This window comes from Musca autumnalis, unplaced genomic scaffold (assembly GCF_047663935.1).
Source record: "Musca autumnalis isolate F117 unplaced genomic scaffold, ASM4766393v1 scaffold_1, whole genome shotgun sequence".
Taxonomy (NCBI): domain Eukaryota; kingdom Metazoa; phylum Arthropoda; class Insecta; order Diptera; family Muscidae; genus Musca; species Musca autumnalis.
Genome location: NW_027411644.1, coordinates 256750326 through 256774265, shown reverse-complemented (window position 1 = coordinate 256774265; position 23940 = coordinate 256750326). Strand labels below are relative to the sequence as shown.

Genomic DNA, 23940 nt, shown 5'->3' with positions numbered 1-23940 from the left:
TTATTTTGTAATTGATTTTGTGTCTAAATCCCTTTGAAATGTATGTGGATTTTGTCAACAAATCATCTCTGGAGATATTATTAAAGAATTTTATTGTTTGAGCCTTTTTTTTCCTTATATCTTTTAGTTGTACCTAATAAATGTTTATCAAAAAATATATATCAATAAGTTTTGTGGTCATTAATGGACAAAATGTATCAGCTTGGTGTCCTCACAAATCTCATATGGCTTTACAAGATTACATCATCTATTACACTAATTGTATAACAAATGGGAAAGAACCCAGTAGACCCAGATTGTTTACTAGTTACCTTCCTATCTGCTTTAGACTGGCGAATTTAACATTGGGATGTCATAGGAGAGAGTCAATTGTCCCCTCATTGCATGCGTGATACCAACTGGGCGTTGTAAAGAACGCGAGATCCAAAAGTGCTTCGGATTCTCACATTTGAAAAAGTGTCGAAAATCAAATCAGAGAGATGGCTTGCAGATCACTTGTCGTGCTAGCTTACGAAATCCATGTTAATAAACGGCAATAGGATAGCCATTTCCGACGCTGGGGAGGAGTAAAGCCTAGAGAGTCTTTGCTAAGGTCGACAAAGTTGAAGTTGGTTTGCACGATTCCCCTTTCTTGGAGTCCTTGTCTGCCTTCAATAGCGGCAGCATCCTACACATTTTTCACACTTCGAACGCGATATGGTTAGCTATCGACAGTTCAAATTAGCTTTGTAATTAATACATACATACATACATATGTTACCACAAACATCGCCAAAAGAACGGGGGAAGACCTCCTTCACATTTTCGCTTAGATACCACATCTAGATAAGTTTTACATGGTTGAAATACTAAGGAAATGTAGCCTATATTACGCTGAGGAGTATTTTATGCCATCATTAAGAATGTGATGTTTTTTGGCCTGCAAATCAAAACCTGCAAGGCAGTGTTTATACCATCGCACCCCGACCAGTGAGATGGAACCGAGAATACATAATACTTTCTAAACGTAACTCCATATGCCACACGAATATTCCACGTGTTGTTAACCGCATCAGAAGTTTATGTACATCGGAAACCATGGCTAGTTGAATTCGCTCAAAAATTAATATTTTGTGTTAAAACCAAGGCCTTGGTTAAAACTAAAAAAAACTTAAATCAAATTTAAAATTTTTCGTTGAAAAAACAAAATTCCATGTCATTTCACATTGTATATCCAAAACCATTGCCTTCGCGAGACAATCAAACTATACCCAATGAAATTGGTTTTAGCCCAACAGAAATTTCATCTTTACGCAATGGTTGGAGGCTTATTAAGCAACGATTTGCCTATCATTCCAAACAAATTTTTATGCAGTAAGTCCACAAAACACACAATTTCATTGTATGATGTTATGGTCTCGCCTTAAATATAAACAGATTCTTTCAAGAACACGAACAAATGCTGGAGAGATTCCGCAATCGAGAGGGTAAATTCAACATGAATCGTTTGCATCAACATCCTCAAGAACTTTTGCAAACTTATGGCAGTCTAATAGAGGAAGGTCTGGATAATTCGATATATACCAATGTTTTAATGACGGATATAAGTCAACGTCACAGAATGTTTGGTGTTACCTACGATGATGTTAAGGTAAAAGAAAGTTTTGTATAAAAGTCACTGGGAATATTGCAGATTTTTCTTTTTCTCCTACAGCTGCACACTGATCACATTACGTATTACATACTTGAATTTCTGGAAAAAATAATTTCACCAACATTTGTTTCGGGCTTGCAGAAATGTAGTGGCTTAATAACCGCCTACCATTGTGATGATGCATATCAGGGACAACTGGAAAATAATAGTTCGAATGAGACAATACAAAATTAAGAATTATTTTATTCATATTCATAAAGGTATTTAAATATTTTAAGAATTTTACCTTAGGAAAATTTCCAGCGTTCACGCTGTTGTTCTCTTACCCCCTGTTTTTGTAAAATTTTTTATTCTTCTCACACGAATTGTCAAATTTTGTAGATCGATTTACTCGCATTAGGGCCAATGTAGAGCTCTGATTTTTAAAAGGGGAATTCTTAACTATATATGGAACGCGTCTACGAAAAATTAGGTACGTAAGTCATCTAGGGGCTGAGCTATGGATGCCTGAATTATTACGAATATAGACGAACGAACAAAAGTTAGTTACAAAAACAGGGGGTTAGTATACAATATGTATTCAGTTAAATACATACAAGTATGTATGTACATTAGGCCGGAAGATTTGAAAACCTTAAGGGATGCGTCGCGTTTCTTATTCCTGGGATTGTACTCAGCAAACAAGTACACTACGGTGAAAATCGAGCCTCCCGATTTTGACTTGAAGTTTTTTATCCACGTTGTTTGGATATTTTGGCATATAACAGCTAAACCATTGAGATTTTCACTAATACAAAAATTGTAGCCAGGACAATAATTATGAACACTCTAGTACATCGCAAAAGCAGCATTGGAACAATCCTTCAGGCAGTTTTGGCCTTGAGACATAGCAACATTTTCGGAAAATGTTGATAAATGACACTGTGCTATAAAAGTTGACTAGAAAAATATTCAACAAACACAACATTGTTCCACAACATCCCATACGGGACAAGGGAGACTTCTCTCATATTAATGAGTGCACCCCGATTCATATTTAGCTCAATGATATGGGACCTACAGTTTATCGCCGAGTCAGAACACCACTAGTGGAGACACCACTTGTGGAGAAGTTTTTGAAGGCTGAAATACTCAGGAAATGTCGCCAACATTACTGAGGGGTATTATGCCACCGTTGAAAAATGTTTGATGTTGCCTGGTTGGGGAATCGAACCCCCGACCTTCTGCGTGCAAGGCGTGCATACCATTGCAACACGGTGGCACCCAGAAAAATATTCAAGTTGTTTTTTTACACAAATGTTCAGTAAATGAGAATGAATTGAGAGAATTGTTTTGAAATTTTTGTTACTGAGAATTTATAATGTTTACTTAAGGAATTTTGTTCAGTAACATTTTGTAGCTTTAGGAGTTGTCAAAAATTTTAATTTGTTGAAAAATTTTTAAAATAATCAAATATCATATTTGCCTATTTAGAACGTTTGTTTCGCATTACTTTCAATTTTTCACGATGGAAGAACAAAATGCAAAGACATAAATACAACAAGATAAGACATTTTGTTTGCTATCATTCTTCAGTGAATGGCTTTTGAATTTAACATAATGTTATATCACGATATGGTGATATAACATTTTTTTCTTTTATACATTTTTACGTATTTAACCGAATTTACCGATCCAATTGACATAGAATTATTCTTGAATAGATCCTTGAATTCATAAATTTCGTTTCTGATACCATTACATGAAATGTTCCTCCTTGGTTGCGATTTTGAATTAACTGCAACCTGTTAAGGGTAATGTTTCTATACAAAGTTTCGTAAACATTTTTTTGTTGCATGCATTTTGTCTAGTCTTAGTTGTATTTATGTCTTTGCAAAATGTATGTATACACATGGAAATTGTTGTGGTATTTAAAATATTTAATTTTTTGTACTGAATGATGTCTTTTTACTTTTTTAATTTTTTCCTTTGAAAGAGTATACAATGCCTTACTCTCTAAAAAGAAGTTACTGAGTAATATTTACTGAGAAAGTACAAGGACAAACCTAATAGCTAGATATACAAATATGTTTTGAAAAAAGGGGCAGTAGATAATTGTTGATTGAAAATATTCGATACGAGTCTAATCTGCACTTGCGGATTCGTGTTACTGTTCTTTTTGGAGGTATTTATTTCAATTAATTAACAATTTATTTATTATTATTTAATTTATTTATTTCAATTAATTAACAATTGGTGATTCCTATCGGAATCAGCCCTCGTTGTCAAAAATGTTTTCAACTGAATACTTAATAGGCAAAAATAATACAAAACTTCTTTAATGGGAAGTCAGTGTGTGATATCTGGATAGGTACCTTAAAGAAGAAGAAAACCGTTATGTTTGGACTGAGCTTTTTATATCCTCCACCACATAAATATTGTATATCTCCATTCGTCATATTTGCGAATGCAATGCCTGTATTCAAACGTGGATCTATTTTGACCACTTTCTGCAAGGAGGTTCTCCCACGAAACGTATAATAATTGTTCCACAAACATCCCAGAAGGGACAGGGGAGACTTCCCTCAAAAGTATATATTTCCAAAATCCATATTGTTGACGATATTTTTATTAGGCTAATATCTTCGAAATACTGAAAATCTTTCCGTAGCGAAAACTTGGACCTATATTAGCAATTCTCTGCGGGAATTATAACCAAAAGTGAACACAAAGGGAGCAAGTAAAAAAGTATCAGTCGGCTTTGCCGACAAAGATATACACTCAGCCTATGTGAATTGAAACTTTCATCAACGGATTTACGGACTTGAACTTACCGACAAAAATGTGGATTAGGATTAAAGTACAAAAGTGTTGCGGAGGAGGTACTTGAAGAATGGACCGACATATTCCATTATGGAAATGGATCTGATTTTGGGAGTCATATTTTTTAGTTAGATATCGCTCCCATTAGTCATTTCAGTGGGTCATCGATAACTTTTGGACCAGTATGCTAGAAAGCATGGACTTGTCCCCGAAAAACAATATCGCTGTAAACAGGACCGCAACGAACAGCATCGGTATACATTTCCAAATGATCTTCGAACAGACCATAAGCTGCACTTTTGACAAAATATTAGGAGATCCAAAGTTTGGGCCAAATTGGTTGCCCCAGAATTTGTGGACCGGTATTGGCCATCATTGAACTGAAAGTAAGTTTGGACAAAACATCTCCAGCCACTACATATGGGGCTATAGAGGTTTTTTATACTTTTCGGGCTGTTTTCTGAAGAGGTATGGACCACCCTCTGAAAAACTGTTACCGTCCTAATTGAGGCAGCGAATGAAAGTTGTTGAAGCAACTTGGTAGATATATTAGGAAGTGTAAAGTAAAGTATGGAATCGGTCACTCCCGTCAAGAGTTATCGTGCGCACAATTTTTCCGAACACTTTTGAATTTTTGTGGGGGAGGTACCTGGAGGAGTGAACCGATATGGCTTATCTTCGAACATAAACAAAGTTTGAACAAAATATTACGAAAGCCAAATTTGGTACCAAATCGTCAGATCCGTTCGAGAGTTACCTTGCGCTCCAACCAGTACACACGGTGTCATAGGGGTTTTTTGCACCTTTTAGACTATTTTCTCAGGAAGTATAGACTTGCCCCTAATTAAACTTGTACCGTTGTATGGGGGGCAGTGAATACAAGTTGCTACAACAAAAATTAAAGCGAGTCGAGAGCAGGTCCTAAACTGAACTTTTCCCAAATTTTGTGTGGGAGGTACCTAAAGGAGTGAACCAATTGAGTCCATATTAGAACCTCATCCGTTCAATCCAGCCAGACAAACAAATGGACGGACCTGGTTAAATCAACTCAAAATTGTCTGAAACACATTTCGTCCCAACATACTTGCGGTCTAAAACCATTATTTCGAGGCACATTTTGCCCGTATGAAAGTGTATATACCCTCGTTAGCATAAATGCTGAGGGTATAATTATCATTTAAAACAAGTAAGAACGGCGTTAAGTTCGGCCAGGTCGAACTTGCTATACCCTCCACCACGAGTTGTATTGAAGTAAAATGGAACAATTAGTTTCCTTTCGTTTACGAAGAAGACTAAATACCAAATTTCAGCAAGTTCGGTAAAACTATGTGGCTGACATTCAAAATACCGAAATTCGGCAGGTACCGTTCCATGGGGGCTATATCAAAACGTCCATCTATACCTTAATATTTCTGGCAGAAAATTTTTAGACTCAATGAAGACTAAATACCAAATTTCCGATATTTCGGTAAAGGCTTCAAAATACCGAAAATCAAGAGGTACGCTTCTATGGGGATGAAGGAACCCACGGAATAGCTAGAATATTTTATAACCCCATGGAAAACTAAATAACAAATTTCTTTCGATGGGATATTGACGTCACAACCTTCAGAATTACGAAAATCGGGAGGTACCGTTCTATGGGGGTTATATGAAGGCGTGGACCAATACCAACAAATTTCAGGTAGAACGATTTTTTATATCCTCAACGAAGACGAATTACCAATTTTCAACCATTTTGGAGGGATACAGAAGCTTAAACCTTCAAAATACCGAATATCGGGAGGTACTGTTCTATGGGGGCTATATGAAGGCGTGAACCTATACCAACAAATTTCAGGTAAAAAGTTCTCTACACCCAACGATAACTAAATACCAAATTTCTGCCATTTTGGTGGGGTAATGAAGCTAAAACCTTTAAAATACCGAATATCGGGAGGTACCGTTCTATGGGGGGTTTTTGAAGGCGTGAACGGAATGACAAATTTAATTATACCCTCCATATGGTGGAGGGTATAAAAATGTTCGAGGGGTTGCTTTAGTTTTGGCCGACACTGTACCCTCGTTAGCATAAATGTTGAGGGTATAAAAAGTTGCTGAATCCTGTAGTAAATTGTGGATAAGAGTTAAGGTGTTATCGAGGTGTTTAGGTGTTTAATCGGCTCAGGGCACAGACTAATTATTTTATTTTATTTTATTATATTTCATTTTATTATACCAATGGCTGAGGGTAAATAGATTCTTATTTATTATAAAATTTTCAGAATTGAGCATACAATGTTCACGTGAAAATTTGTTTTTTGTCTTCCAATTTAAATGCCCCAAAAAAATTAGTGTTGTGGGTATCATGCAATTAAGAGTTTGCGTTTATGTTTGTATGTACGCTTTCAGTAGCAAATGTCAAATTAATCGATAGGCCATAATTCAATTAACCAATATTTCCTTATCAAAAGAACTAGGCCTTTTGGAAATCTATGTCGGGCAATTAAGATTAAATTATCACATTTTACATAGATTTCAAAATCTAAATCGATTAAAAATGTTTAATTGTTGGCACAATTGTAAAATTATGGAATTAACACACATTAGGTCTGTTCCTTTACGTGCAAGAATCTTCAAGTTTTACCACTTTTTACTCGAAAACCGTTCCTTTACTTCAGACACCATACAATTCATATGGGAGCAGTTTACAACTTTTACTACTTTTGCCGGTTTTACCATTTTCAAAAGTAAAGGAACAGACCAATTGTTTATTACAACAAAATATTTTTAAATTGTTGGTAAGAACAAAGAGAAACATGTTGCTAAGTACAGAGATGTCAGTGCTGGAGTATTTCTTAGAGTAATATGATGATTTAGGATACTCGTACTGCTTATAAAGCCTGAAAGAGATCCAGTTAATATTTAAAAAATATATTTTTTTTATAAAGTAATGATTCAATGACCTGTTGCCGTTTAAAATGTGTCATCTACAGTATCTCATTGATAATCGTTACATATCTACTGATTACAACCGCTAACTAAGTAAGTCTGTCAGTCAGTTATTGCTATTGCCATTTACCATACGCTAGCTATTCTCCTACTAAATCTCATTTTAAAGTATAATTGTGTGCGTACATTGAATGGGGTTGGGTTGGATAAGCTGTGGCGTCTTTACGTGTTTTTACGTTGCTCTTAGCCTGTATTGGTTGGACATTTTCATATTAGCCGCGTTTCATATATCTCCCTTCTTATCCCAATGCAGAAGTAACTGTTGATTGTTGATTTTAGCCGGCTTTTTGGAGGCATTTTCCTTAAGAAGTGTTTTAGTTGAGTTGTGACTATCGTCTGGAAAGCAGTGAATTTAGAAAATTTGAAAAAAATATTACTTGAAAATATTAAAAATAAATAAACCACGTTAAAACTTGATCAAGTAGTGAATGAACTATTTAAATGTGTGAATATTATTAATTTTAAAATAGTGACGGAATAGACAGAACGAAAATTTACGAAATGGTGGCTGTTACTGATCCTGAAAAGGTATTAATGTGGACTATTACAAGGCAAATCCCTAGTTATGTGATTATTGAAGTAAAACTAAAGTAAAAGAAAATATTTGAGATAAACGTAATAAAAAACAAAAAGGTCGAACAGACTTACACTTACATGGCTTATCCTATATAGAACGTTCATTCCATAAGCTGAACTAAGAACAGATTTTTAAAAACTCCGTTTTTGGACCAATAGTTTGAAACACACTGAAATAATGACCCTAGACTAATCGACTTCTCTTTTGTCCATCTAAACCTTGTGATAATGATTTGAAATTTTGTATTCAGCTAGGCATCTTACCAACCACGTTTGGTTTTGAATATGGTTAATGGCCTGTTTCTCTAAAATGATTGAATTACTACCAAACTCCTGTAGTGGGATTCTCTAAAGCAATTTTTTGGTTACCGACAAAAATCGTTAAAATTAAAATGGTTATAATTTCGCTAATTAACGAAATTTGTCGATAAGTTAGCAACCAAAATAAGATTGTCGCTAAGTCCTACCGATAGCCAACAGTGTTGCCAACTTTTATTAGTATTTTTCAATCATAATTTTGCGTTTTCAATGTCCCGACTTTATATTTGTTATTTTTAAGTTTTTGCCTTTTTTGGGCGAAGGCCATTATTTGTGAGATTTTTTTATAAATTTAATTAATCGAGCTATATGACTTAACTTCCAAAGGCTACGCTAAGTGTTTGTCATGGAAGCCACACAATGAATGGACAAATATCCATCGTCGTAAAAACAAATTGCATTTGAAAGAGGAAAAGTTAGATAATAGCGAAGCCGCTCGACGATATGTCTGATGAGCCTCTGCCAAAGGCGAAACATGTCACATAGTGGTGGTTGTATGGGTTCGAATCTTCGGCTTTCGTTTTTAACTTGCAAAAATCATCAGACATTAGGCTCCACTTCAACGAGAAATTAATTAAAATTAATATTAACAAGTAAAAAAGTATCAGTCGGCTTTGCCGAATTTGAATCTGAATTTTTCTATTTTGGAACACTTCAGTCATTTCAGTGGGTCATCCTATAACTTTTGGACCAGTATGCCAGGAAGTATGGACTTGTCCACGAAAATATAATATCGCGGTGAACAGGACCACAACAAACAGCATCGGTATACATTTCTAAAGGAACGAACGGACCCTAAACTGCACTTAGACACAAATGTTGAACTTTTGTGGGGGAGGTACCCTAAGGTGAGGATCGATACGGGCCGAGATAAACTAAATTTAGACAAAATATTAGGAGATCCAAAGTTTGGACCAAATTGGTTGCCCGTTCAAGAGATATCGTGCATTTTAAGGCACCTTTATATAAGTAGAAGTGGAAATCTGATGTACTTTAACGTTTTTTGTAAATTTGGTTTTCAAAATGTAATAGGGTCTACTCATAAAATTTGAAACTACGAAATTTGCTATCATAAAATACTTCTTTTTATCATAAACATGTAATGAAAATTACCTATGACAGTTCTGAATGCTTTATATTTACATTCTGTTTCAAATTTGTTCTATTTTAGAGGATTTTCAAAATGTATTTATGTTTTTTCTGAGAAAATTTTAAGAAAGATCCATGACACAATTACCCCGGTAGTGGCATCGTAAAATTTTGAATATGTTGTGTCAAAACTTCCTTTATGTTGTTGTAGAAATTACAACAAAAATAATTTTTTTATAAAGGGATATGACTTTTCATATTCGATCAGCTGGTGTGATACCACTACCTGGTAGTTCTGCCATGGAACGACCCTTATTCAATATTTTCGTTGACATTAAATGTTCAATAACAACATTGTTGGTTTTGTAAATTTGTTAGTTATTGTAATTCATGCATCTACCTTATATAAATGTGCCTTGGTAACATTAACTTGAAAGTAACCAGTGCACAGTGGATCCACTTGTATGGAGAAAGTGGCCAAAAATATTTAGAGTGTAAAAATCAAGCCAATGCGGCGGTTACAACTTTGTGCTGCTGCGAAGAGTGTTTTAAGAAACAACGAGCGTGACATTCTCCCCCCTTTCCCCTCTGGAGGGGGTATACGGTAAGAATTGTTTTATGCTTTTAATACTAAATGACATGAACAAAGGTCCCAATTATCTTATGATGAAAGAATAGGCTTGGGGAAACAAAACAATCTCCTAAACAACATAAAATCCAACCAATTTAGCGGATTTAAAAAAATCAACATTCTTGTCAGAAAATTGGTAACATTTTTAATATAAATCTTATAGCGTTCTTCCTGGAAGGCACGTACCGCCAAAGTAAAACAAATTTAGAAAGAAGATTTCTTCATCTTGCCACTGATGCCAATTATGTTAATGTACGTGGTCAGATAACAGAGTTACACGCTAGTATATCCATAGAGACCCTATTCTAGGGCAGCTTTAGTCAGCGACCCACCATTTATAGTCTGGCACTAGATGGCAACTGACTTTAATACTGAATAATCTTAAACTTATGACCGACTTTGAAAAATTATTCCCGAGGTGGGCACTGGTGGGCATCATGACTAAAACCTTAGGTCAAATTTAAGTATATGATCGAATTGGCATTACAAAATAATCTAAAATATGCAGCTAACTAGAATTCCACAACATGCTAAAACACTATTTTTTTAATGAAAACTAAGCTATTACCTCCTCCTTCAAACCCCACTATAATATTTTGCTATACCTATTAGTTTCGCGATATTTTGAATATATTTACTTGCACTTAAAATATAGGTTGTACCCACAACGAAATATATTATTCAAATGTTCCGACTTTTGAAGCTATTCTTTAAAAGATCGCGTTCGAATGAAACTAAAACTAATATATTTTTAAAAAGGTCCATGTCATAGCTGTCAGAGTTGCGGGATGTTGTACCAAAATTTTGACATTCATTTTTTTAGTTTTGTCCAATGGGTGGATCCACTGTGCAGTGAGCCTATTCTGTAACTTTTGGGTTGATACAAGGAGATGGTTCTGGAAATGTGTACTCATTTGTGCGAAAAGTACTGAATGGTACTAAATTTTGTAGAATTTGGATTTGGGCGAACGGATAGAGTTGGAATCCTGACATTTTGAATTAGGATCACTGTAGGAACGTAGGATTGAGATATGGGAGTAGTTTTGAAAATTCGCACTTATGTGTACGAAAAGTACTAAATGACACTAAATTTGGTACAATAGGGATTTGGGTGAACGGATAGAGCTGGAATCCTAAAATTTGGACTGAGGGTCACTGATAAAGAGTAAGAATGATGTACCAAAGGGTTTTTAGAAATTCGAAGTATGAGTGTACGAAAAGTACTAAATTTAGTACAATTTGGATTTGGGTGAACGGATAGAGCTGGAATCCTGAAATTTGGAATTGAGATTTGTGTTGTAATGTAGGACTAAGGTAGTTTTGGAAATTAGAAATACGAAAAGTACTAAATTGTACTAAATTTGGTACAATGGGTATTTGGGTGAACGGATAGAGCTGGAATCCTGAGATGTGGAATTAAGCGGGAATGTTCTGAGACACACTTCACCTCTCACTTCACGCCTCAAGCATTTTGTTTATCCCATTTACTAGGGTGTACTCTTCATTTTAAATACACAAATGAATCTTAGATATTCACAAAAAATATGAGTAAATGAGGTGAAAAAAATGATTGAGGCGTGAAGTGAGAGGTGAAGTGTCTACGAACACACCCGAAGATTTCTGTTGGAGTGTAGGATTGAAGTAGTTCGTACTTATGGGAACGGAAAGTTGAGGTGGTTTTGGAAATGTGTACTTATGAAAAGTACATGTTGATGGAATGTAGGAGTGAGACATGGAGGTAGTTTTGGAAAATCGCACTTATGAATAGGAAGAGTACTTAATGGTACTAAGTTTGGTACAATTTGTTATTGGACGAACGGATAGAGCTGGAGTCCTGAGATTTGGAATTAATACTACTGTTATTATTTGGTATTAATGTCAGTTTAGTGTTGAGATATGTGTTTGTAGATATACGTATGTATTTGTTATTAGAGCCAGGGTGAGCGTTGGTACATACATGGAGTAAAAAAGGCCTTTCCAACATATGTCCCAAACATATTTTGCAGCAAACATATATTTGTTTGCAACCATTCCCAAACATAACATATGTTTGGGTCCTGCAAACAAATTTATATTTGAGTGCAAACAAATATTTGTGTAGACGTAATATTAATACAAACCGTAATATTAATACAAAAGCCACAAAAAAAACACATGTACCAGTGGGCGCTTACTCAGAGCAAGGGAGCGTAAATTTCAATGTATCACATTGAAATGTATGCTCACTTGCTCTCAGTAAGCGCTCACTGGCTATCTCTCACATATACACACATTTGGTCTGTTCCAGAACTGCAAGAATCTACTAATCTTTACTATTTTTTCCGATAACATAAAGGAAAAAATGTTATCGTAGTAAAAAATAGTAGCTTCTTGCAGGTTCTGGAACATAGCAATTTATAAATGGTGGTGGTTTATTGAAATGCTTAGAAATACCACACACAAAAGCAACAATAGACACATAGGTACATACAAAATTCCAAAGAAATACATAACAGACTTTAATAAAAGAAAGGGCCAAACTTATAGCTCTGCGTGTTGCGTGTGCGTTCAAAAATACAAAAACAAAATAAATGTATTTCAATTTGAAATACAACACGCAGAGTTATAGTAGGTTTGGCCCAAATACGGAATGAAATAATTTATAGAAAGTCACACTTAAAAAAATATATATAGAAACATCGTTGAACGCTTCTCCTTAGTTGTAAAATAAAACATATTTTCCTCAAAGTTTAAATCATCAGGGGGAAATCGGCATCTGGAATCAAATGATTATATAATGTAATAAATAGGTACGCCCATATTTCAAATATACATATGTATGTATATGAAAAATATATTGAGGTAATTACCAATATTAAATGCGATTTCTTCCTTGTCCAATTAAATATGTCCATGCATCTTTTTGATTCAATTATAAAATTCCCAATTATAAAATGTATTGGGAATTTAATTTACTAAAAACCAAAATTTCTTTGATAAAACACAAAACACTGATTTATTCACTCACTTTACCGTCTCAACGATTGTATTTAGAAAACTGAAGAAAAATAACAACATAATTCACACCATTTTTTCTTTTCCTCTTCGCTTGCTACGTTGGTTAACAACAACAAAGCACGAAACACACGTGTTTGGGCGCACACACACCACCAAAAAACATACTTTTTTACACTCCCATATTCGCTTCAGCGCATTCTATTACACCATATACACAGCTCTTTATTATAAAACAGCATTCCGCAGCCGCGAGAGCCCTGTTATTATTCCCTTTGACAAAAATCCTTTCTCCACCCATAAAAAATATGTTCTAACATAAAAGATATGTTGGTACCCAAACAAATATAATTGAGATATGTTACAAAATGTTGCAAACATATATTTATTTGGACACAAACAAATTGTGTTTGGATCCAAACATATATTTGTTTGCAACCAGTCCCAAACAAATATTTGTTTGGATCCAAACATATTTCTAAAATATATTTTTCTGCGTGTATATGGAGGTGCTTTATACGTGCTTTATAAATATACGAAAAGTACTAAATCGTTCTAAATTGGATATCGGGTGTTATTCACAAGCTGGAATTCTAACATTTTTTCTTGGAGTCACTGCTTGTGTGTGGAGTTAAGATTTGAAGATGACTTTGGAAATACATACTATGACAAGTACTAAGTGGTGCAGAATTTGGTACAATTTGTTTTTGTGTAAAGGGGTTAGCTGGAATTTTAAAATATTTGGTGTAGGTTTCAGAAATTCCTACTTATGTATTTATGTATATGTAAAGTACTATAATTGGTTTTGGAGGAACAGGTAGAGCTGGAAATGAGAATCACTGTTGGCATATTAAATTAAATTTGTTGAAGCTTATATCCAGGTATACGAAAAGTACTAAATTTTGTACCATTTTGGTATTGCATAATCGATAACATAAAGAGTTAACGCGTACAAATTCTGAAATTTGAAATGAAGTACCTGTAATAAGGCTACTAAATGGTACAAAAATTTACCTTGATTGTTGGAATAAAGTTAGAAGTTAACTCGAAATAAGTCTACTAATGTACGTACAGTGCCAAAGAGTAATAACATCCCAGCAAAAAGTTTGCCTCCAAAGAGGCAGTTAAATGATATGTACAAGTGATCTGGAAGTGCATCAAATTATGCATTTTCACTCATGATTTTTACAAGAGCGTGACTACGGAAAGAGGCACTCCATTGCACCGCATTTTAACTGACCCTTTGGCATTGCATTTTAACTGAACCTTTGGCACCGCATTTTAACTGAAACTTTGGCACCGCATTTTAACTGACCCTTTGGCATTGCATTTTAACTAACCCTTTGGGGTAGAATAGGAGGCAGTCCAAAGCACGTGTTTTGATACAGGCATTCTGCGGAAATTGTGCAAGCCATTACAAAATATGCCAGAACAAATAAAATGCATTATTTGTGTAAAACAAAAATATTAAGAACTTTATTACATTAACACAAATTATGAAAATTCTCCATTGAATTCAATCGCAAACATGCGTGTTTCCTCTTCTCTCCATTTAATCCAAGCTGAACTGTTTTTGCTTCATCTGCTAAATGGATTGTCTTCCCATCACCAGTTATGATTTCGACATGTACTCCAACAGCACTCCATTCGGAAATTTTCTCCTCGTGAGTTACCGGAAAATGTTCACAAATTAAATATTTTTTATTTTGCATTAACAAATGTTTGGAAATGTTAACACGCTTATCTCTTTTTGGAAAATCTATTCCGCTGCCTGTAGAGATGTACAAACTGATTTATGTACATGTAGGGATCTCTAACAACTGCTAATAAAATGTAGCGAATGGAGTGCCTTTTTCACGACTCCGTTTGGACTGCATCCGGATGCTGTTAAATTGTGGGGAATTGGAGTGCCTTTTCACGACTCCGCTGAACTGCATCCGGATGTTGTTAAAATGTGACAAGTGGATGTGATTCTTTGGATTGCATCCAAATGCGGTTAAAATGTGAGGACTGGAGTGTCTTTTTCACGACTCCGGTTGAACTGCATCAAAACATGCCGTGACAGAACTAGTCCACATTGCACTACTTCCAATTTATTTTGCTGGGATACCATAAGTGTTTTAGATGTACTAAACATTGAAGCACTGATATTGAATGAACTGTTAGGATTAGATCGGAATTGTTATGAAAATTGCCACTTAAAATGTATGAGATGTTTATAAATGTAATACCATAGGTATCGGGCGAATATGTAGGACTAAAGCTGTAAAATTTGAGATAGGGTCCTTTGTTTTGGTCTGGTATTGTACCATTGCACAGTGGTCCCATTTGTATGGAAAGGAGTGCCAAAAATAGTTATAATCGAGCTACCGCCTCGAAATTTTAAACATAGTTTTATAACGAGCCCAAAAGAGAGAAAAACAATTTTAATGAATGTAGGTTCACGTTTAGGTATAGCTCCCATATAAACGCACCTCCCGATATTCGGTATTTTGACGATTTTAGCCAAATTTTCTAACCGAGTTGGCTGTAATTTTGTATTTTAACATCGGAGGGAACACCATACCTTTGTGCAAAAAAATGTTCAATATAGGTCCCCGTTAAGGTATAGCTCCCATATAAACGCTCCTCCCGATAATCGGTATTTTGACGATTTTAGCCAAATGTTGCAACCGATTTGGCTGTAATTTTGCATTTTGAGTTCTGAGGGAACACCATACCTCCGTGCAAAAAATGGTACACGTTTAGGTATAGCTCCCATATAAACGTACCTCCCGATTTTCGGAATGTTGGCGATTTTACAGGCGTCATATAAGGGGAATAACTTACAGGGTGGCAGCTGGGGCAGCTGGATCTTGTTTTATCGGAAAATAGAGACTTTCCCCTGTATTCTAACAAAAATATGGGCTTGCCCTTACGGTGCCAACATTAGTAAAACTCAACATAAATTTATAGTAATGATATTAAAAATAGCACAAAAAGTCATTTACAAAGAATTTATTTTTAAGGAAGTTAGAAAACGAATTTTCAATATGTATTTTCGAAAAAACATAGTCAATGCTATAAACTATAAGTGTCAGTTTGGAAATTGTACATTTACCTCTCCATTTTTTTAAAATTTCACTCATAAGCTACGAATACTTTGCGTATTTATTTTTCGTTTTTAAGGCACCGCATACAAATCTTAACTTCGTCGACTTAACTTGACATTACCGCTGTAAATTGGCAAAAATAATATTGGATATTAAAAATTTAATGTGTTTAGAGAATATCTCTTTTAATCGCAATCAAATTTGTCACCATAAATTTTTCGAATTTTGTCCACGGGCGGAACCACAGTGCATTGGTTTTATGTTAACGCGAAGAAGGTTTCTATCTGTTCAACAAAATTCTTTCTTTATTCTGAACGTTTTAGTACATTTATTTGGGAATGTAGACCTAGGTGACAATTTTTTACAAGAATACTTTTACCTCCCGAGGGCAGCAAGCCCTTAATTAATATTTTTCAAAAATGTGGCTCGCTGTTGATGTGTAGGGGTGAGATACGGCTATTTTTTTTTTTGTTTTTTTTTTTTTTTTTGTGAATATAGAACTAAGGTGGTAAGAATAATACTTACAAAAAAATAAATATCAATTAAAAAATAGTACAACATTTTCATTGGTCACCATTTTAATATTAAATATTGTTTATTGGTTTTTAATCCTTTCCACGTACGAAGTAGCGGACACTTTGCTAGTACATACATAAAACATAACTTGAAATCTGTGTTACCAATGGAAATGGTGTAGTTATTACTTCAGTAAATTCGTTCAATTCTAATACCAAACTAAAGATTTAAATCAAATTAACCATAACAATTATTGTAACTATTTATGGTTTTGTAAATATCAATTTTTTAGTTTTATGACGTAGAACTTGTCATACCCTCAGTGCTTACAGAAAAACTGCAATAACTATTTGTACATACATATGTTTGTTTGTATGTTATATTGCATTTTGTTATTTGCAAATATTATTATCATCAACATCACCAGCGGTGTACTGACCGGTGGCAGCTTGCGTCGACTTTTCTTCCTAATTAGGCAAAAAAAGAAAACAAATCAGGCAGATGACTGAACTGATGACAATAATAATATTTCACATTTTTTTGCTTTAATTTTTTGTTTACTTTTATTGGAAAACTTGTGACACTACAGATCGATATTTTTAGATAGATTTTTATAAAATATTTACAATTGTTTGAAGATGTGAAAAACAAATTCTAAGTGAGTTTGTACCGGTAATTTAATTGTCATAGTTAAATATGAATAGACTCACGTGTATGAATTATAATTTGGTTGGACGTTTGGTTAGGTTAATAAAACACTCAACTTTTGTGATATCTTACTACGAAATATGAACATCTCATATCCTGACAAATCTGTTATCTGTGTGATGTTCTGTATTACAAATGTCATGGAAGTAGATACGAGTCCGGCTGTGGATTTCTGGTTAGCATTTCTTCCCCACATTCACATCCCTGAATAAAACAATCCCATAAAAGCTTAGTGCTTCAACATAAGATTTATCTGTGCGCACATCCCGAACAAAGATAAGGACAAGCATACCAAAGATATATGATAACTTTGCTGATTATAATGTTAATTTGTTCCAATGGAATTTAATGTTATGATGAAAAGCCACCGCGGTGTAAAATCCAACAACGGGATGTAGTTGCACTACACAGAAAAATTAATTCATATATATTAGGAATAGGGTTCAAAAAGCGTTTCCAATGTTGAGATTTGTCTAAATTATGAATGCTGTACATAATTCGAAAAATACTGGTTTCCTCTTAAAGAGATTGAAGAAGCAAATTTGGTGAGTTGTTGTTTTTATACCCTACACCACTATGTGGGAAGGGTTTTGGCCAAAAAGTTTGTAACAAATCGAAATAATGGTCGTAGACCAAAATGAATGTCTCGACGAGCTGAGTCGATCTGGCTATTTATGTCCGTCGGTCCGTCTGTCTATCTAATCTTTGTAATCACGCTACAGGTTGCAATTTTGATCGGATCGTCACGAAATTTTGGATGTTGATGGAGGTTCCGGAGGGGAAGAAGTATACTATTTTTGATAATCTGATAATATTTAGGGGTCGGAATGGCCAAAAAACTTATTTGGAAAAAAGTCAATGTTTTTTTTCCAAAGCGAGTATCTCAGCTTCTATAAGAAATATACCAAGAGAAAAACCTGCTAATGAAAGTACAAATTTTCAAACCATGTAAAGTAGGTTGTCGTGGGTGGTCAAAAAACGAAGATATCACCATATTCGCAAATAAAACCTAAATTTTCATTTTTGCGATTTTAATTATAATGACGAATATTACAGCTTCGGTTGGGGACTTTTCAAAAGCAAAGCCTGACTATGAAAGTAGAAAATCCCATCCCATGCAAAAAGGGTAGGTAGCCAAATAATGGAGATATCGCAATAGTTGGAAATACTCGTACATACCACTACTTTATGTTTTTCGAAATCACGCTACAGGTCGCAAATTTGATCGGATTATCACGAAATTTTGTTGGATAATGGGGGTCCCGCAGGGGAAGAGGAACTATGATTTTGGTTATGGTAGGATAATATTCAGAGGTCGGAACGGGCAAAAAAACTTATTTAGAGAAAAAGTCAACATTTTATTTCAAAGCAAATATCTCTGCGTCTATAAGGGGTATACCAAAAGAAAAATCTGACAATGAAAGTAGAAAATATCACCTTTCTATGAATGTAAAGTATGTTTTCGTAGGTGGTCAAACAGGGAATATATCGCAATAATCGCTAATGAAACCCAACTTTTCAATTTTTCGAGTTTAATTATAATGACGAATATCGCAGCTCTGATTAGGTATCTCCTAAAAGCAAAGCGTGACTATGAAAGTAGAAAATTCCATTTATAATGATGCAAAGTTGGTGGGCGTAGGTGGCCAAAAAACGGAGATATCGCAATAGTCGGAAATACGTCACATTTTTCCACTTTTTTAATCACGCTACAGGTCGCAATTTTGTTCGGATCGTTACGAGGGTGAGGCTTAATTGGAGTACCATAGAGGAAGAGGCCTATTGATTTTGGTGATGGTCGGATAATATTCAGGGGTCGGAATGGACAAAAAACTTATGTGGAGCACATTAATCGTTTTATCCTATGCGAATATCACTGCATCTACAGACGCTGGAATATCCCAATTCCCAATTTATGGCATTTTATTTCCATGTCAGATATTTCTTGATAACACTGTGTAACATTTTCAATGTAATTTTGTGCAAACAACTTCTGCTGCGGATTTTATGAAAGTACAGAACCAATCGATAAAACCCCTATTTGGGTGTTGTGTTATTAGATCGGGTTTAGATTTTATGGCCAAATATTGACTTTTTAGAGCAAATCGAAGCAATATCTCTGAAACCAATACGAATCTTGTTTAAACCTCTGACACAAACTTGTAGATAAGAGCATGAAGAAAATATTTGGAGCAAAATTCATCTCAAAAAACTGCATTTGTTGCCTCAAAATGGATAATATATCTAAAAAATCCTTTATTTCGTATATTTCGCACCATATCTCCAAAACTGTCACATTTTTCGCTAAATTTACTTTGAGAGAAATATCCGCTGGAATGTAGTTCGCAACTCTTCAGAATATTCCATTCTAATTAAATGCCTTATCAAGCTATTTCTAGCACATTTTTCAGAGGAAATTTGGTAAATATACATATAAACAATGGATTGAAATTCCAAATATGAAAATAAACAGCCTGTGAGAACATTGTTTGAAATATGTGTTGTAGAAGGTATGATATGAAATACAGCCTAAACAACATGAAATAAGTATTTTAGAGTTTCAGAATATTCTGAAGAATTGCTGAGCACATTGTTTGAAAAATTTTTGCAAAAGCATACTTGGTTCAACTCCCAATAGTTTAGTTGCTATTGACGTTAATTCCAGAAATTATGTAAATTTCGATATATTTGATCGCTAGATGCAGTTTTTCCTTGTTCTTCTGGTTGACACCTAGGTTCCTCTACTTTAGGGCTATAATATTGCTGAAGACTGCGAAGTAAAATTCTTATTATTTTCTGAGTTAAACCCCGATCAATAGAAAAAGGGTATTTTTAGCCCGGTTTAGATGAGGCTATAAAATCCAAAACCGATCTAACAACACAAAACCCAATTAGGGTTTTTGTAGTCTCCGTATGTACTTTCGGAAAATGCCCATTAGAAGTTGTTTGCATTTTCAGTGTTACATAGTGTAATTAAACTAAACCATCTGAGCTTTAAACTAATACAAAATGTGTCAGAGTTATTGCAAAAGGCGCCAAGCTACCACAATTTTAATATTTTGAAGTCTTTACTTTAATGACAAATCGTCGGTGTCATGCTTAAGTGTTCCATACGCCATTTGCCTGATTCGAGAAAAACTCAAGTTAATGTTTGAGTCTATACAGTCTAAAAGTGGTGCAAAAATTCAATACTTTAAGAGCACAATTCTAATTAACTAAACTCAAAGAATATATCAGAAGTAGATTTTAGTCAGATATCTGTTATAGTCTAGAAGTTATGACCAATTTTTACAATTGCAAAAAGTTGCTGATTTGTCCCATGGGTTCTTTTTTCGTGTTTTTTTTGGCAGTTTGCTTCACATGGACCACGTTATGTCACATTTCACCAAACCAACTTTTTGTCAATTGTGTTCCACCTCCCTTACGTGAAGTGCTACTGAGAACCGGAAATTCAGGGGGTTAAATAAAACAGTGGTATGAGAAAGAAATACATTAGATACTATTGTCAAATGTTTCCTTTACTTTAATTTAAGGGGTTGCCACTAGTCACTTTGAAGAATGGCGATTTTTTTGTTTAGTTTATCTTATATGTTTTGTGCTAGAAGGAGGCGTTGAAATTAAGCGAAAATAAATTTAGTTTCATATAACAGTACAATATTTAAAAATATTTAGATTTAAAAACTTTTAAGGCCTGGGTACATAAGCTGCCTCGCCTGGTTGCCTTGCTTTCCTACTTCATTTCTGACAAATTAAAAATAAAAGAATAAGGGCGAAACCTATAGCTCTGCATGTTGCGTGTGCGTTCAAAAATACAACAACAAAATACATGTATTTGTTGTTTTTTTTTTTTCAATTTGAAATACATGTATTTTGTTTTTGTAATTTTGAACGCACACGCAACACGCAGAGCTATAGGTTTCGCCCTAAAGAAGGCCGAGCAAATTTCGGACTGGGTTGCCCTTTTCTTTTTTATTCTTTTATCAGAAGCAAGCAAGGTAAGCAGGCGAGGCAGCTTATGTACCCAACCCTTTATTCTTCAGTTTTTAAACCAAGTCCTTTAATAAAATTTGTTCCATACGCCACATTATTCGCAACTAGAAAAATTGGGCAATTTTTTATTCCAATTCGTTTTTGTCTCTTTTTGTTCCATAAGCCAAACGACATGGATATGGAACTAAAAAGTTCAAAGTTCTTTTGTTCCATACGCCAGGCTTTATGGATATGGAACAAAACGATAATTTTTTCGGTGTCGCAAGGCGGATATGGAACATATTGGCATCTGAATATCTCAGAATCTATAAGAGATAGAGAAAAACCGACTAAAAAATTTAAAAGAGCATGTTTCAAAACTTTCTAAGTTACCTTTATCTCAAAATGTCAAAAATGGCTTATGGAACACTTGAGCATGACACCCACGAAATACCTCTGCTTATATTTGGTGTATTAAAGACATGTAAAATGCTAATCAAGAAGACTATCAAAACTTTCAATCAGTATCAAGTAGATGTCGGGGTAGATGCACAGGCGTAGTGGTGTCGGCCCGTCCAGGCTCACTTGTTTTTTTTTTTTTTATTTTGTAAGTATTGTTCTTTAAACATTTCTTCTAATGATTTTTTCGTAAAGATTAATCTTGTAAATCAGAACAATGTAAAGCATATGTACACACGTATGGAGTCCATCAGCACTAGCTTCTGTTATTAAATGTTGCATTTATTCATAAGAAAGAGTCGATGTTGAAGCTGTTGGAGTCAGAAGTGTGTGCGATAGATGATACGAGTGCACTTCCTAGAATTTCATATCGTTCAAGTTTCCTTATTCTTGTTGTTGTAGCAACGATAATATTTCGTTCGTATATCTTTTTCAGTCATCTGTTTTTGGGACGTCAGTGTCCAGATTCAATAATTCTGCAACCTTGACTGGCTACGTCCGTAAAGAATCAGGAGTCCTGTAAGTGGGGTTAGCTGGTTATATAGCGTGTCGTGCGATCCCAAGACACATGCAGGACACATAGTGTCATCAATTAAATTGAAGCGGCTGTATCGTTCGAATTTTAACAGCTGGCGATCTGCTTCTGCTGCGATGGATGGCGATGGCCGAGTACGGCATTTACACTGCGCAACTGTTCATACTAATGGAATGCTATTCAGGCCTGTGTGATAGGTTTGTTGATCCAGAGGTTCTTGCTTGAAGGTCTATCCTTACCACAATGCGCCTGAACCAAATTTAAATGAAAGGAGCTTATACCTGGGACATTTTTGCGGATTCTGAGACTAAAATGTTTATAAATGAGAAATATCAAAAAAAAGCCGGAGCGCTTTTTAAATAAATCGCGGTCAAAGTTAACATTATTAGGGATTTTATTTAGGGTTTAGTGATTTTGCTTGGAAACCGCAAGTCCTTCGACATGGGATTAAAAAATAAATTGTAGCTGTGAAAATTCTCTACAAGATTGACCTTTATGATATTTTCGTTGGTTGTACCATTTTTATAGCCTCAGCATTTGTGCAATCGAGGGTATATACACTTTCATACGTGCCACATTTTGCACTAAATAATGGTTTTAGACCCCAAGTATGTTTGGACGAAATGTGTTTCAGACAATTTGGAGTCGATTTAGCAATGACCGGCCGTCTGTCTGTCTGGCTGGCTGGCTGGAGCGCACGATAACTCTCGAACGGATCAACCGATTCGGTTCAAAATTTGGCTATCGTAATATTTTGTCCTAAATTAGTTTAAGTTCGAAGATGGGTTATATCAGTTCACTCCTTCCGGTACCTTCCCCACAAAATTTCGAAAATGTTCAGAAAATTTGTGTGCACGATAACTCTTGAAGGGAGTAACCGATTTGGCCCATACTTTGCTCATCAATCGGTCCACTTTTTCGGGTACCTCACACACAAAAGTTCGGAAAAGTTTAGGACCTGCTCTCGAATCGCTTTGATTTTTTTCTAACAACTTGCATTCACCTCCCCCCATAAGATGGTACAAGTTTCATCTGGGGTAAGTCCATACTTCCTGAGCATATAGCCTGAAAAGTACAAAAAAACCTTATGACACCGTGTTTAGTGGTTGGAGCGAAAGTAACTCTTGAACGGATCTGCAGACTCGGTTCAAAATTTGGCCTTCGTAATATTTTGTCCAAACTTAGTATAAGTTCGAAGGTAAGCCATATCAGTCCACACCTTCAGGTACCTCCCCCACAAAACTTCAAAAATGTTCGGACAAATTGTGCGCACGATAACTCTTGAAGGGTGTGACCGATTTGGACCATATAAAGTCCATATCCTAATATATCTGCCATATGTATGTATGTATATCAGGTTTGAATATGGACTATATTTGTCCACTCATTCTTCCACACAAAATTTTGGAAAAATTCACTTTAAGACCTGCTCTCGAATCACTTTGATTTCTGTTGAAGCAACTTGCATTCGCTCCCTCAATTACGACGGTAAATGCTTTTTCAGGGGCAAGTCCATTGTTCTTGGGAAAGGTGATCAAACTTAGTTTCAGTTCGAAGATTGGCAACAACTTCCTGTACTTCCCTCTAATATTTAAAAAATGTCACTAAAATGGTATGCACGATATCC

At 35.0% G+C, this 23940-nt stretch overlaps 2 protein-coding genes across 2 annotated transcripts in view; both read left to right on the top strand.

Annotated features, from left to right (window-relative positions):
• The first annotated feature begins 49 nt into the window (after nt 1-49).
• LOC141389417 (uncharacterized) lies at nt 50-22341 on the top strand. Its single transcript, XM_073960873.1, has 4 exons — nt 50-1353; nt 1417-1630; nt 1694-1893; nt 22215-22341. The coding sequence occupies exons 1-3, from the start codon at nt 1193-1195 to the stop codon at nt 1865-1867; spliced, it is 549 nt and encodes a 182-aa protein (XP_073816974.1). The 5' UTR covers nt 50-1192; the 3' UTR covers nt 1868-1893; nt 22215-22341.
• The window catches only part of LOC141389415 (facilitated trehalose transporter Tret1-2 homolog), a 67924-nt gene continuing 51647 nt past the window's right edge, over nt 7664-23940 (top strand). Inside the window, exon 1 of the mRNA XM_073960870.1 lies at nt 7664-7954. Within this exon, the coding sequence (XP_073816971.1) occupies nt 7928-7954 (27 nt within the window). The 5' untranslated portion in view covers nt 7664-7927. The remainder of the gene's footprint in view (nt 7955-23940) is intronic.